General features: G+C 38.6%; 1 protein-coding gene across 1 annotated transcript in view; it reads right to left on the bottom strand.

The window, feature by feature from the left end:
* LOC309478312 (transmembrane protein 132C) overlaps nt 1-15,921 on the bottom strand; it is a 151,170-nt gene that overhangs the window by 18,022 nt on the left and 117,227 nt on the right. Inside the window, exon 5 of the mRNA XM_082141905.1 lies at nt 12,402-12,588. Coding sequence (XP_081998031.1) covers nt 12,402-12,588 — 187 coding nt within the window. The remainder of the gene's footprint in view (nt 1-12,401; nt 12,589-15,921) is intronic.

Below are 15,921 nucleotides of genomic sequence, written 5' to 3'. Positions count from 1 at the left end.
AAAATGTAAAATAAAATAAATGCATTAAAAAAGCTAAATGACTAATAATAATTAACTATTTAACATAATAGTACTAACCCAGATCCTTAACCTTACGCATGGGCAATAGAAATAGTGATGATTGCCAGTAGTAAAGATTCAAATGATGCTTAAATATCAATACCACTGTGGGAAGTTCCTGAAATATACATAACAACGTCAGATGGAAAACACATCTAATTTTCACAGAAATATCCTGTAATTATGGAGAAATTACAACTAATTAACATTTTCTGCAAATCCATTGTCTGATTATAATCTTATCTAAAGCACATCCATGTGTTCAATCTACTGTTTAAACAAACCAAAGGATGGGTAATTAGATCATTTAAGTCTGACTTGTGTTTTTCCTGCTGGCTGGGGCTATGGGTGAGGAGACGGCTCACAACTGCCCTTATCATAAACCATGTGGCACTTTGAGATGGATAAACCAAAATAAAGAAGCCCTCTGCCAAGGTTGTGTTCTTCATCATAGGGTCTTTTCTTCTATTTGTCACAGCTCTCACCATTTTCCTTTAGAGAAAACAGATAACATTATTTAATCCTGAACTGTGGATAATGAAATTTCAAGCTTGTTAATAAGACTGAGGTCTTCTGTTACTTTTTCTTTTTCTTCTCCAGGCTGATCCTACTTCAGGCTTCACTTGGCAGCTGATTCTTATTTCAATCATTTTCACTTTAATGCACCACAATTGTGAGGATAAACGAGCCACTTCCTTTCTTTCCCTTTATGTGCTTCAGCTGATCATTATTTTCTATCTAACACAGGCTGTGCTGTCTACTTCTGAAGTAGAATTTGAATACGCCGTTTCCCTTGATTTCAAAATTATGTAAATGTGCAACAGGAATGTAGTCTGAGCAGCACAAGCTTGGTATTCAAACCTTATGCTCAGACATTTTGACAGGGAGTTATCACCTGTGTTTGATTTGCTGTCAAAAAATTAATTTATCAAGACCAGGAAAATGACTCTGATAAATATTCAACGGGATGGGATGGGTGAAGTGTTTACAATTTGCTCTCCCCCTTTCACTCACTCCCCGCTCAGAGGAATTCAAAGAACTCAGTGACAGTGTTCGGCAGACAAAGTGCTTTCAAATGTCTTTCAATGTGTCCATTCACAGGCTGTTAAAACCGAACAATTTAATTTTCAGTCAAGCCTGAAGATTACGGCGTGAATTAAAAACAGAATTCCAGAGTAAAACAGGCAAAGCGGTGGAAAGCCTCTCATTGTGATGCCACAGACTCGGATGGGTGGCTTTTTCTGTAAAAAAAAACAAAGCTAAGGTGAGTTCAGTTCAGCGAGGGAGGACAATTTTAAACCACACAGGTCAAATCCATTGACCCTTGAGAAATACATACCTGCCTCCACCGTCTGACTCACATGGCAATAGCACAAACAAAACTTTTTTGCCCAGGGAAATATCAACAAAAAAATGTCATATTTGAAACTTATACCCAAAGATTCTAACACTTTGTTAAAAAAAAGAAAAGAAAAAGAAAAGCACCATTTTTATCCACCATCAAAATGATGTGTATTTGAATGTTTGGACAGGTACACAAGGATTACAGTACTCTACCCTTCCAATATTCCAAAAAGTAATATAGACCAGACTCTCCAAATTTATAAATACACATACAGTAAGAAGCAAATCTTAATCCAGTTGAGTCACATGAAAGTATCATAAGTCTGTGTTAAATTCTCTCAGGCTTGTGAAGAAAATGTGATGTGTTAAGACCTGACAAAAAAAAAAAAAAAAAAACTTTTTAAACAGCACACTACTTCTTGAATTAATAATAAAAAATAAAAATAAAAATAATTTATAATATTTTGTGATATTAAGTGTAACTTTATAGAACATATTAATGCATTATTATTATTATGTACATACGCACATTTACTTATTAGATGTGTGTGTGTGTGTGTGTGTGTGTGTGTGTAATATTGTGTATGTATATATATATATATACACAAACAATACTACAAATGAAATAAAAATCCATGTTAGTGGGCATGATGTTGGGATTGCTATGTTGGCTATGTTTTTCTCACGCTTTTGACATTGGCTCGAAAATTAAGGAAGATTTACTCTGACAGCAGGACTGATGTGTGTGGTATGAGAACCAGCAGAACTAATATACCACTAGTTCACGTCCACCTACACTCACAGTCCTCCCCCAGTCATGATGCTCCAGTTGTTGAAACACACCATCCCTCTCCTTCCCCCAACCCCATCTCTGGAGCTCCTATGAGCTTCTGTTCCAGAGGGAGGGCGATGAATCCAAGCACAATGTGTTATTCATGCAGTCTTGTCATCCGCTGCTGCCTGGCTTGTCGGTAAACATTGCTCCCTGGACCGCTGACTGATTAGTGTTAACTATGCGTGGATGCTGGGTTTCAAGAACAGGCTGGGCTGGCGTACGCTCTTCTAGAGACCGTCTCTACAGGAGGGCAGTGCTTCTACAACACACACTTACTCTTAAATGGCTTCACACTATCTTGAGAAAGAGAGAGAAAGAGGAGGTGGTAAATCGATAAAAGGCCATTATACTTTTTGGGCAGCATTTGTAGGGTCTAAAGAGGTATTGCAGGTCAGGGAACGGAGGGTTAATATCAGCACAGGTGATTGGTTCAGATTGTGGTGGACCTACGCCGGCTCACATGGGGTCTAACGCTCAAGGACAGGCAGCGCTGAATGCATTGGCACCCCGTGTGGATCCTCACAGCTGATGCCGCAGACATGCTATTACAGAGCCATCGATCGACAGCTGTTTTTCTTTTCAAGACCGCAGGTCCTCCCAGCTCTTCAGCAGCAAGGGCTGAAGCCTTTTTGCCTCTGAGAGTCTTGCTGACAGAGCCTCTGATAAAATGGCACAACAGTGGAGACAAACAGGGAGCAAAGAGGAAGATGGCTATTGATTTCAGTAATAGCGCAAAGAGATGAAGCAAACGCTTAGCTGCCGTTGAACATATTACAGCCACTGGGTCAGCCAAGCATCCCTCTGCAGCCGCTAGCATGAGGATAATCACAGTTTTGTGTTAAGGCCATTGCACACCGAGTCCGAAATTCGCATCCGAAATGTTCGCACGTAAAAAAAAAAATTCGACCTCACGTTGTGTCAATCACGCTTGCACACTGTCTACGAAACTTTCGTCCGTAATAAAAACATTCGGATCGGGTTCGATTTTCTGCGTTTTTCGCATCCACAGCCAGTATTTTGAGAGGTTTTTTGGACAATTCAGAGCCACCGTACAAGCGAACGACAAAATCCACAATGGATTGAGCAGCCAATTCGATTACTAATCATGTATTATTTGGGTATAAAATATAACCTGTATACAGCTGTTCTGTCTGCCCAGCGCTTCCGCCGGCCGTGTGTGTGCGTGTAGGCTATGTGTGTGTGTGTGTGTGTGTGTGTGTGTGTGTGTGTGTGTGTGTGTGTGTGTGCGTGCGCGCGCGCGCGCCCATACCTTAGACATATACTGCCAGTCTCTGTTCAGGATCGATTGGTTCACGGAAATTGGTGGTCTTCTTTTTGGCTCCAGTATCGCTAGCAAAGCATCAAACTGTTCCACTGACATTCTGAGGTAAATTTTGAATCGTTTGGGATAATTTCGCAACTCCTTGATAAGGAGGTGAAACTCCTTCCTCTCGGCGCAATCTCAGGATTGGATGGACCCAATATTTCCTCTTTCTTTTTCTCTTTTTAAGAAGAAAGAGGGCAACAAAAACAAAATCATCCTCACATCTTGACGAATCCATTTTGTATTTTTTGCGTTTTTTCCCGCAAAGGTTTAATAAATACGCATCGGACTCAGTGTGCAAGGTTTCTGTGCGTGACGAATTTTAAGGCTGACGAACACGAAAAAACGCATACGAAAATTTCGGACTCAGTGTGCAATGGCCTTTACCGTTTACGCATCAAACCATAATCCAAGGCCTCTCCACCTCACTGCTTGGTTAAGCACTCTTTCTAGGAATTACGAGACCCATTATGAACAGAGGACACAACATAAAATGGATATCTCCTCTACCATTGCTAAAGAATTAAACATTGCTGCATTATTCATGAATAGTTCAAACAGCAAGCCAAGTAGAAATTGTTCTTGGATCATGATTTTTTGTTGGTCCTGGAACAACATTCTTATCAAACAATTATAGGCAAAACACATTCCCTAACCCTTAGCTACCCTTAAAACATATGAGCTACCCTCATTCATATGAACGCTGTTCAAGCCCTAACCTTGGCCCCAAAGATCAAATTCTGGTGATAAGATGACAGGAAGCTTGTTCCAGGAACATCTCCTCCTTGAATCATGCCAAACACAAAGGGAGGGAGCAGTATTTCATCTCAGTAATAATACCTTTCCACTGCACCAACAAGACAACTTCTACTGCTTGGTAATTAGTCAAGTGCCCATTTTTTATGAGCAATATGTGTGTGTTTAAGCATATGCAAAACTAATAATGCTATTGTACATAAAAGGCTTAGGCTACGTTTACATTAATCCGGATACATTTGAAAACGGCATTTTCATAAAATTTCTCATCCACATTGAAATGTAAAAAACCCCGCCTTACTGCACATTTTTCTGTCATCTTTGCGACTGTGATATGAAGAGTGTGCAAAGTAACATTTTAGCAACTGTGTGAAAGTGAATAGCACATCAGTAGCGTTTTTTGGCACGGGCGAAAAGGGCAATCAGGCGGCATTTTTGCGGGGGCGGCGCCGCCGGCACGAGCAGAAAATAAAAATACAAAAAAAAAATCTGCGCCGCGAAGCGGTTTTCTATTATCTATCATTTCACTGTGTGGGGAATTGGCAAATTTGCGCCCCCTGCAGCTGCAGGCGCCCCTGCTTGCTGAGAAGATGCCGTGGTGCACACTGCACAGAAGCTGTTTGTTTGACAAGGGGAAAGGGGAGGGGGCGCGGAGGCGCGGATGACAGTTCACCTCTGGGTCTCTCCCAAATGGAACGGACAAGGGGGGGGGGGACGGGGATCCATATAGTTATCTAAGTCAGTCACACCTCGACTTTCTTCCAAATAACGCACATTTCATTCAGAATATTATAAATACAGGCCTCTATATTTCCTGCACATTTTTGTTTTTCTGAATTGTCTGCATGGCTAATAAAAATAGGTAATACAAAACGATTACTTGGTCACCACCACCAAGGTGAATTGGTTTAGTCTTGACTTCTGGTCGTGACTCGTCGTGAGTGACAGTTGGTATGGAGGGGGTCAGGGGAAATCTGTTGACTGTCGATGTCGAGTACGCGCCAAATAAGAGATGGATCATGGACAAGAAAGGTCAAAGCCATCAGGTGCCCAATTTAGAAACGAGCGAAAGATAAAGGTATGCAACTATATATTTTCTCTGTATGATTACGGTATCCATGTCATGAATGAAGGGGCAATATTAATTGGTGCGTATAACTCTTATTTGTTAGCCTTTTTGCTATGATTCTTGCTATGCTTAACAATAATTTGGTTTTAACTCAAACACGAGATCTAATTTCACCATAATATTGTGCTTTGCAACAAAACTGTTACAAGTTCAAGATGCATAACGTTATATTACTAAAGTAGTAAAATGACATAAGATATTAAGTCTTGTTTTCTGGTGGAAATAAATAAAAATTGCGCTCGAAGGGGGTCTCGCCCAGGGTGTAATTCAATGTAGAACCGCCACTGTAGCACATAACAGGCACAATACCAGTATAAACATGAATATCTACTGGTACAATAGGCATCACATGACTAATCATGCGTCGTTGTTTTCAAATACCTCCGTTTTCACAGTCCACACTACAATGAGAAACAGCGTTTTAAAATTTTTCCACTTTGGAGAGCGTTTTCAAAAAGCTTTGTTTTCATTCATAAAAACGCCATCTCAATGTGGACGGAAGGCCAAAACGGAGAGAAAAAGATATGTTTTCAAACAAAAACGTATTAGTGTGGACAAGACCTTAGTAATTTTGGCAAATACTACAAAAATAAGTACTTTACCATTGAAGGGAGGCGATTCAATATTGCGAGACTCGATACTGAAGAACCAATATATGATGAAAAAAAAAATTTGGCTAAACCAATTATCTGTCTATTTCTTTTGCAACCTGCAGCTCTTAAGGGTTTGTGAGTTAATATTGAAACAGTACAGCCATATAGGAACTTGGATGAACAACTTCACCACTATTTTAAATTAACACTTGCTAAAAACTCAAACTTAGATGTAATCGCCATCTAACATTGCCTCTCTCATTTCCTGCATCTCTGGGGCAGTGAAATATGGAATTACAGATTCCATATGCCCTGCGTTGTGTGCAGGCCTTTAGGTGAGGGATAATGAATACATAGGCAGTTTCAGATAAGTGTGATAAGGCGGCAGCAGTCGTGTGCCCAGTGGCGGTGAAGAGAAAGGGAGTGAGAGAGTGAGATGCTGATAGTAATGAGGTAACGTGCAGCGAGGACCATCGATCCCCACGGCTCACTGGCAGGGCACAGGTTTACCGAGGCCAGCCGCCGCACACAAAAACACGCTTCTGTCTGCATCTTAATCTCTCAGCAGTCACAAATCAACTTGCATTTCTTTTAGACAACTGCACAATTTTTTTCTATCTTTTTCTCTTTGCGTTCTTGCACGTGCTACACAGTCCTGTGCTGCAGCGGGTCTAGAGAAACACTTGCATCAACAGTAAATAAAGCAATAATACAGAAAAATCTCAAATACTGGGAACGGTGAGCACTCTTTCAAACTGCAGAGTTTAAATGACTTTTCTCAAAGACACTCTCATAATAAATTGTTTGGATCACAGTGTAAAAGGATAAATTCCTTGTTTTGTGCTCAGATAAAAGGTCGCTGGTCTCAGACAAAGATCAGAAATGTCAAAATGCATTCTAAAGATCACAACTGCTGAAAAGAACAGATGAGCTAGTTTAAGCTGGTTAATGCTGGTTTGGTTGGTAGACCAGCCTCAATGGACATGTTTCATTTCTGTGTTGTTCAGTAGAGTTGTGGAACTCGAATTTGGACTCGGACTTGAGTACAACTTTTCGCGGACTTGGACTTGTCACTGAATCGGATGTATTTTTACTCGAAAATGTTTCCAGAGTCCTTCCAAGTCCAAGGATTCGCTGAAATTTTCAAAGGACAGTTGACGTAATTGTCACTGGCCAGATTGGGTCAGTACTGCATTGTCACGAAAGTCAATCATTCGTATGTGTTTTTAAGTCTTGCCTGTTTATACATTCAATTCGATGCTTGTAAGCTGTCTAAGACGAGTTTCTGTGCTTACAGAAAGTGCTTACAGAAAGCGCTCACCGATAAGTCAGCGCGTATATGCTGAATTAAGCTCTCTTTCATATCTTATTGTGCGTTGGTGTGGCTTGTGTATATAGGCAGGCAGGGCAAAGCCCTAGCAAAATATGAATCAACTTAAAAACATAGATCCATACAATAAACTTCCAATAATGCAATTTGTTGATCATAACTGCATTAAAAAATTAAAAAAATTAAGTTGGCTCTGAGTTATGGAAATTACATGTAGAACCTTTATACACAGTGCATGCCATTGTAAAGACTGTAGGTCTGTCCCCTCACCACTGCATTTTCAACTCTTGACTTATTGAAATACAGTATTGTTTAGTTGGACTCGGACTCGGGGCCCTTTTGGACTCAGAAGTGACTCGGACTCGACTGGTTAAAGACTCGCATTCGACTGACACGACTAAGGTGGACTCGAACCCAACACTACATAACAGTGAAGCACTTTACAGTTTGAACTATGGACAAAAATAAATTCCAGCCAATTACTTTGGAACTAATTTTTGGGAAGAAAGTAAATAATACACAAGCAATTGACACAGCGTTGTACAATGATTTGCTTCTTGCTACTACAAAAAGAAGAGACATCATACCTTTCGTAAATTTTTCTGGATGAGAAAAACTGTACAACTGTCAATATATAAGAGTACACTAGACTAGCATACAAATGTACAGTATGAAAAAGGATATATATTTTTTTATTTAGATTATTATAAAAAAAATTATTCTATTAATATTTAATGAATTTAGATTAGCTAAATAATAAATTATTAGTGTTTTTAAAGATGAACTTTAAGTGAGCGTTAGATAAATAAGAGAAATGATAATGCACAATTAAATTTCCAATAAAGTTCCGATATATAGTGCATCCTTATTATCAATAAGCAACAAAAGAACCACTAGCAGACAGTTCTCCATGTAAATTTGATGAGTCGTTCAAAAATGTTGCCTGATATATGGCCTACAGCCTGTAGAGAACACAAAGGAAAAGGAATTACCTTGTCCTGTAGGAGGTTTACAGAGGACACTGTTCAAACAGACTTGAAGGAAGACAAACAGCAGGCTAGCGACGCTCAGAGAACAGAGAAACCCATGAGCTGTGAAGTAAAGCCTGACACACACCGAAACTCAAGACTAAGGCCAAGAGGCTATGAAGAACCAAACAAAACAAATACTGAAAAAAAAAAAAAAAAAAATCAGAAGAAGGGTTTGAAGGGAGATGCCTCTGACTTGGCAATTTATTTGATTTTCCTTTTTTCTGAACAAACTCTCAGAGCACTGAGAGAAGACAGGGTGGCAAACGAGAATGAGAGCGCTTTCAATAGTCAACAGAAAACAAGCTCAGCGGGGACCCAAATTTTCCTTCGAGAGGGCTGAACGGCCAATTACAAGGAGCTTAAGTAAACTTGGTTCAAAAGTTGTGAGGTATAGAATCAGAGAGGGAGGAAGACAGACAAACACACACATTATAAATGGAGAAAGCGAGTGAGAGCAAGCACACACGCTGATGCATCCTAATGAGCCAGAACAGATTTCCTGCATTTCGAGGGTATCATGCACTGCCAAATCCTATTAGGGCATCTCCTCATTCAAAAAGTTGAAAGTGATGTGATTACATTGATCCCCTCCTGCTGTGTAACACAACAATCTACTCTCCCAGCATTCCGAGAGAGCTCAAGACAAATGCGCTCCGTCAGAGGGCCAGACAACACAAGTGATTGGTGGCTGCTGTCTCGCTGTCTGCGGCCGTGATTGTTGTGTGAAATGCACTGGTGTCGAGCTCAGGCTGTAAGGGCATCATTTTTACAACATTATTACATCATTCTCCGCCTTCGCCACTACTATATGGCTGGACTATGTTTACGTTAATGGCTGATGGCGCTTGTTTGGCCATCGAGTGGGGAGCGGGGCTGTCCTCTCTAATGAAGCCGAAGAGACAGCTGGAAGGCCAGAATTAGCCGGTGTCCGCGAGAGGGGAAAAAGCGAATTCTAATGGAGCAGAAGCCTCCGATGGGACAGATTGGAGTCTCTTGCCTTTGTTATCGTATGCCATTGTTCTTGTCACACCAATCTGCGTAGTTCCTCTACATTAGACAGGTAGAGAGAGGGAGAGAGGATCGCCGAGCTCTGGGTGATTAAAGCTGACCGCTGACTCTGCTGCCGGCTTAACGAAGTCTTGATTAAGTTTAACAAGGTGTGGTGATGGCAATGTCATCGTTATGGACAAGGGGAAAAGCTGCCGTCGGCTGTGTGTGTGTGTGTGTGTGTGAGAGAACGCCGCACTGTGAGACGCAATTAAAACGCTTTGCAAAAGAGGCAGGTTGATATAATTCAAGGTGCTATGCAAAAAAAAGAACCAAAGTGAAAGTCGGGAGAAAGAAGAAAGATAAAACGCTCTAGCTAACGAGAGTGGGCATTCAGATTTCATCTGTTTGTGAGGTAACAGAAAATAGACCAACCTTTTCACATCAAAATGAAATCATCTTCTTCATACCGCCCTATTGAAAAGAAGCCGATGAAGAGCAGACGTGTAGCCCATCTCTAATCAAAAACTATTTTTCTCCTTGGTTCAGCCTCTCGCTTTATTTAAAAAGATGAAACTCGCACTCAATTTTTTTTTTTCTCATTTGTGGTATATAGATGGCACACAAAGCACAAAATCCCCTGAAATCAACAAAAATGTAGCAATATATAAATAATCTATATACTGCATTTCATTGCTTGTGCATTTCAATAGTTTAGCGAATGAAAGTACATACTATCATCACACAGCAGTAGGGGCTTCGTATTTAGTAGGGACACTAGGGACATGTCCCTACCAATACCCAGCGACTACTAAATTGTGCCTAGCAATAATTTTGTTCGACTGTCGTGATTAAAGTGAAATGTAAAAATGAATGAAAAGTGTCTATTACAGCATTACATGTAGATCTGCTAAGGTTGCATCAAAGATTTCTTAACATGTTTTTTGTTCTTTTTTTTAGCAGCATTGAGCATTAAAAACCAGGGCATTTAAATTAGCCACAGGTGCAGAAGAAATTAGCAGAAAACTCTAGAGATCAGCGTGCGCTGAACAGGTGCAGATACGATGTACTGTAAGAGATTCATAGTGCAGTGTAGTCAGCTTCGTTGATCATAACAGGGGGTTTTGCGAGACTGGCTAAAGTCATTGACGGTTTCAGTGATGGGGAATGTTCTTCGCTCGCTTTCTGTACATCATTTATTCCCAATTTGAATAACCGTTTGGTTTTTCAGGTTAAATAAGCACTGTTTTTCAGAGTAAAGATTGCTGCTTTGATAATTTTATTGGTAACAGCCGGCATCTCATTATTCAGAATTGAGTAATTGGTGCTCTGCGGACTTTTATGACCCCACCAATGTCAAAATCAAACATACGCCCAGCAGTATTATGCTGTCCGTGTTCTACTTAAAGCTACATCAACGTGTGTAGGATTTAATGGATACATGGCAATAGAGTCCAACTTATGTATGGCTGTGTCTATGGTAGATACCTGTGCCACTGGTTTTAATATAACAAAGATTAATGTCCATTAGACAAGAGACTCATTTTGTGTCCAGACCGGATGCCATGCTTCATTGGTAGTCAATACAGTATGGAAAAAATGTGATTCTGTTTGTCCAAGTTAAAAACACTTGGAGATAGACAAACCGTTAACTGAAGTTTGTCATAAGCCTTTAGTTCACCCAAAAAAGGAAAATTCTGTCATTAATCACTCCACCTTATGTCTTTCCAAACCCTTAAGACTTTTGTTCATCTTCGGAACACAAATGAAGATATTTTTAACGAAATCTGAGAGCTTTCTGTCCCTCCATTGACAATCTGTGCAACTACCACTTTTTCAAGCCCCAGAAATGTAGTAAAACATCATTACATTTATCCATGTGCAAAAAATATTTAAAACTAAAACTGTCTCGCATTTGGACATTTTTGACTATTTAAAAGTTTGGGGTCTGTAGGATTTTTTAAAGAAGTCTCTTAAGCTTAGCAAGGCTGCATGTATTTGATAAAAATACAGTAATATTGTGAAATATTACTATTATTTAAAATAGGGGTGAATTCAGGGTGATTGGGACACTTTTTGCCATTAAGATGACTTGGAAAAAGTGTCCCAATCAATCTGAATTCATCCTTTATATACTTGAATATATTTTAAAATGTAATTTATTCTTGTGATGGCAAATCAGCCATTACTTCAGTCTTCAGTGTCGCATGATCCTTCAGAAATCATTTAAACATGCTTATTATCAATGTTGAAAACAGTTGTGCTGCTTCATATTTCTTTTCAGGATTCTTTGATAATTAGAAAGTTCAAAAGAATGCTGAATAAAACAAAATTTATATATATATATATATATATATATATATATATATATATATATACACACACAAACACACACTGTCACGTCAGTTCTAGGTTTTGGTCATATACATTTTTTGTGATTCACTGTTCCACTCACGTGATCCTGTCATGTGGTTTCATGGTTCATTGATTTGATTGCTTTCAGGTGTGTCTGGTTTAGCCATTTTTCCATTGCCTCATTGTATAGCTTTGTTTGTGTCAACCTGCTGTCAGTAAGTCAAGTGTAATAAACTGTACATGGGTTCAACCAACTCGCCTACATTGGATAACACACACACACACTTCTCCGGCTGTGACTGCCCACATATCTTGAAATAATCCTTATTATCTTAGTAGTTAACATTATTTGTTTGAGGCCACACACAGTTTCCTCTAATTTTAAATGAAATACTTTTGGTTCTGACCTAATTACCCGTCTTAAAGCAAATTGTACGCTCAATTAAGCAAATTATAGCTAATTAAAGTGCTAGTCATACTGTTGCTTTAAAAGACACATCAACAATTCCTGTCTTTCCTGTGTGACGCATCTTATATTATGCCTGAAAGCAGCAATAATTTATATTATATGCAAACAGTAACAATAAAAAGACAAAAGAACAGCATTGCATTCTTGGACTTGTTTAGAATGAAAGACATGAGTTGATCAGAACTCACCATAGCCAATGGCACGATGCCGCCAAGGTCATGTGGTGCCAGACGGATGAGGGTCTGGATCTCATCTGAGAGGGTCCGGGAGATGGGGTACTCAATCTGCCATGTCACTGAGCGACTTCCCAGAGGATCCAACAACCCGTTGACCTCCAGATCCACCTGTAAAACCTTCTGGAAACCGCCCTCCACCCTAACATAGGAAAAAGAAATGGTCACGACTCACGAGTAATATCAAAATGTTTGAATGCAAGCTTAAAGGCATATTTTTGTGCATGCTGCCAATGGATGAAAGGGCAGTCAAGCGGCCGTTTATCGACCCTTTTGTTTTTGTACACCTGGTGTGTGTAGGATGTAGAATGCGACGTATGTGGGTGTGAGTGTGTGGTGGTTTACTCTCATTATTTTAGTTCAACAAAAACGCATCCCAGCAGCAACCAAAAAAAAAAAAAAAAAAAAAAGACAGCAAAAAAGCAATTTACTTTTGGTCCAGCGCCACAGCATTTTCAGAAAAGATTTCCAAAGCAGAGCATAACATTGTCTCTACTGATTGCGATGCAAACAAAGCTGAAAAACAATGAATAAAACCAAAGCCATTTGATTTGCCCAGGCCTGGTTTTGATCAGCCTGGCTGCTCCGGCCTCACAATACTTAGTTAAAACAAAACGGCATATGAAAAATTCCTAATATCAAAATACAAATGTGAAATATGGAACTGCAATTGAATCCGCACTTGGTAGCATGACAGGAACACACACACACACAAAAACGATATTCTTTTTCTCAGATTTTTTCCCCCTCAGAATCAGAACAGTATACAAGGTCCCTCTATAAACAACTCACACATTCACAAAAAAGTAAGGTCACAGTGTTATTCTCAATGTTGTAATTTCATCAATTCGGGGGAGAAGTATAATTTATGCTTTTTGGTTGACATTACACACAACTTTCAGAAAGAAAAAAAGACTTTCTCTAACACACACTTTGGTCAGGGTTAACAAGGTTACAGCTTTCCCCATTGAATTGAGCTACTTTTAAAACTGTTCCCATGAGAGATTTTTTTGTTTTTTTTTGCCCTGCATTTTGAAGTTTGCCATATCACACAAATTAGATTTGAATGCCAGAATTTCTGACCAAACAACAGCCAATCTTCTGCTAATCAAAACAGGTAAGATGGATGCTACTTTTTATGGAAGCAGACAGGCCAACTGTGGTTATGATTACAATGTAGTAAATGTATCGAATGTGAATCAAAACTGTCAGTAAAAAGATTTATAATGTTGCAAAAGACATTTCAAATGAATGCTGTTCTTTTGAACTTTCTATTCATCAAAGAATCCTAGACTTTTTTTTAATAACTTTTTTAACTTTGGTTTTAATAAAAATAAAGAAAGAGTCTTGATCACCAAATCAGCATATCAGAATGATATCAGAATGATTTCTGAAGGATCATGCGACACTGAAGACTGGAGTAATGATGCTGAAAATTCAGCTTTGCAATCACAGGAATAAATTACTTTTTAAAATATATTAAAATACAAAGCAGATATTTTTAAATGTATTATAATATTAATATAATATTAATTACAATTATATACATTTCACAATATTACTGTCTTACTGTATTTTTACTGTATTTATGTATTAAATGGTAATCATAAATGGTAATCATAGGAGACTTTTTTCAAAAACATAAAAAACATATTACAATAAACATTTTTATAACGATGATTAAAAAAACACACATTTTGTGTTTTGATCCTAGACTGGTTTTATTGGTCATTGGGCTGGTTTTTGATTGGTCTTCGCAACTCTGACTTGATGTGTCTGAATCTGAGAAAGAGGCAGAGAGATATGATTATCCTTTTTTTTATTTCATAATTACAGTCTCCCTCTACTGAATCTTCAGGAACACAAAACAAAACATCTTCCTCCTGTCACCAGCAGTTCTAATAAGTTTCATTCCAAAAAGCCCTGGATTCTCTGATTTCAATGTCATGGAAACAGTGACGGCAGGATATCTTTAATAAGCAAATCTGGATGATCATATCAGTTTTCACACGTTCTAATCTGTGACTTAACATAATAAAGGGGCCGCACACTGCCAGTTTCTACCAGATCGCACATGGTGTAAGTTAATTTGATTTCTAGATTCCTTAAAGAGACATTATCTGTAAGTAGCAAAAAAGTGAACTCAAGACTAGAAAAGGCTTTTGTACAAGACTTAAAGTCAAGTTATAAATCCTTAAAGGAATCATTTCACTCCAAACCTGTATGACTTTTCTCTTCCACAGACCACAAAAGGAGCTGTTAGAAAGGATGTTCATGTTGTTTTGCATACAATGACAGTGTAATTGACAAAAATACCTCATAAAAGTATTATAACAGTGTTGCACACTTTTGCACTATATTCAAAATCTTCTGAAGTCAAAATAAAGTCTCTGTTCACAGAAAATATTCTGTAACACTTTAGTTTAGGGTTCAATTCTCACTATTAACTAGTTGCATAATAGCATGCATATTACTAGGATATTAGCTATTTATTAGCATTTATAAAGCACATATTATTGCCTTATTCTGCATGACTATATTCTACATCCCTTCATCAATACCTAAACTTAACAACCACCATACTAACTATTAATAAGCAGTAATTAGGAGTTTACTGAGGCAAAAGTCACAGTTAATAGTTAGCTAATAGTGAGAATTAGACCCTAATCTAAAGTGTGTCCAAATACTCCTATTGCTGTGGATATCTTAACTCTGTAAACAATGTATTAGGAGTGTAGTGCACAAGTAATTTTTTTTAAATATGAAAGTTGATCACCATTTACTTTCATTGTATGGAAAACAGCATTGTAAACATCCTGCTAAACTTCTGCTTTTGTGTTCCATGCAGAAAGCACATCAAATAGGCAACATGTGGATGAATAAATGATACCAATATAACGTTTTGGGTGGACTATTCCTTTTACAACTACAGATACATAACAATGACTGACCCTGAGAAAATGCTGTCTCAACAACTACTGCAAAAACAAAAGGTCTCGCAATGCCAAAATTGATGCTTACCAGCAGGCACTTGATAAAGCACATGTCATGATCACACAAAAAGGCTATTTAAAGTAAGTAGCATTTTTTGTGCTAATGTGGTGTTGCTGAAGGAAGATGGGCAGCTGAAAGGCTCTGGTGTTAGAGAGGCATTTTGTGAGAAACACAGCTGACAGCTTTGTTGCACTTAAAAATAAATGTATCCATCTTGCAAACACTGGTTTCCATGACCTCACTGAATACTCTGAAGAGCCCTGTTAGATCAAACACTGTAATGGGTCATTGGCAGTTTTCTCATTCAACGCTAAGAGAATCAAACCCGCACAGGATTACGACTGCCGTTATGGCTCAAATGTAGGGTCAAGATGTGTCCAGTAGAGGGCGAAGTGCAGTATCTCTTCACCAAGGTGAACCTTTCCACATCATCAAAAGCTAATGCTGATTGATTCAAATCTTTTTGCTAGCAGATGGAATC

Source organism: Leuciscus leuciscus, assembly GCF_965113295.1.
Source record: "Leuciscus leuciscus genome assembly, chromosome: 16".
Classification (NCBI taxonomy): Eukaryota; Metazoa; Chordata; class Actinopteri; order Cypriniformes; family Leuciscidae; genus Leuciscus; species Leuciscus leuciscus.
Note: the sequence above shows the minus strand (reverse complement) of the source record. Positions and strands in the feature narration are given on the sequence as shown.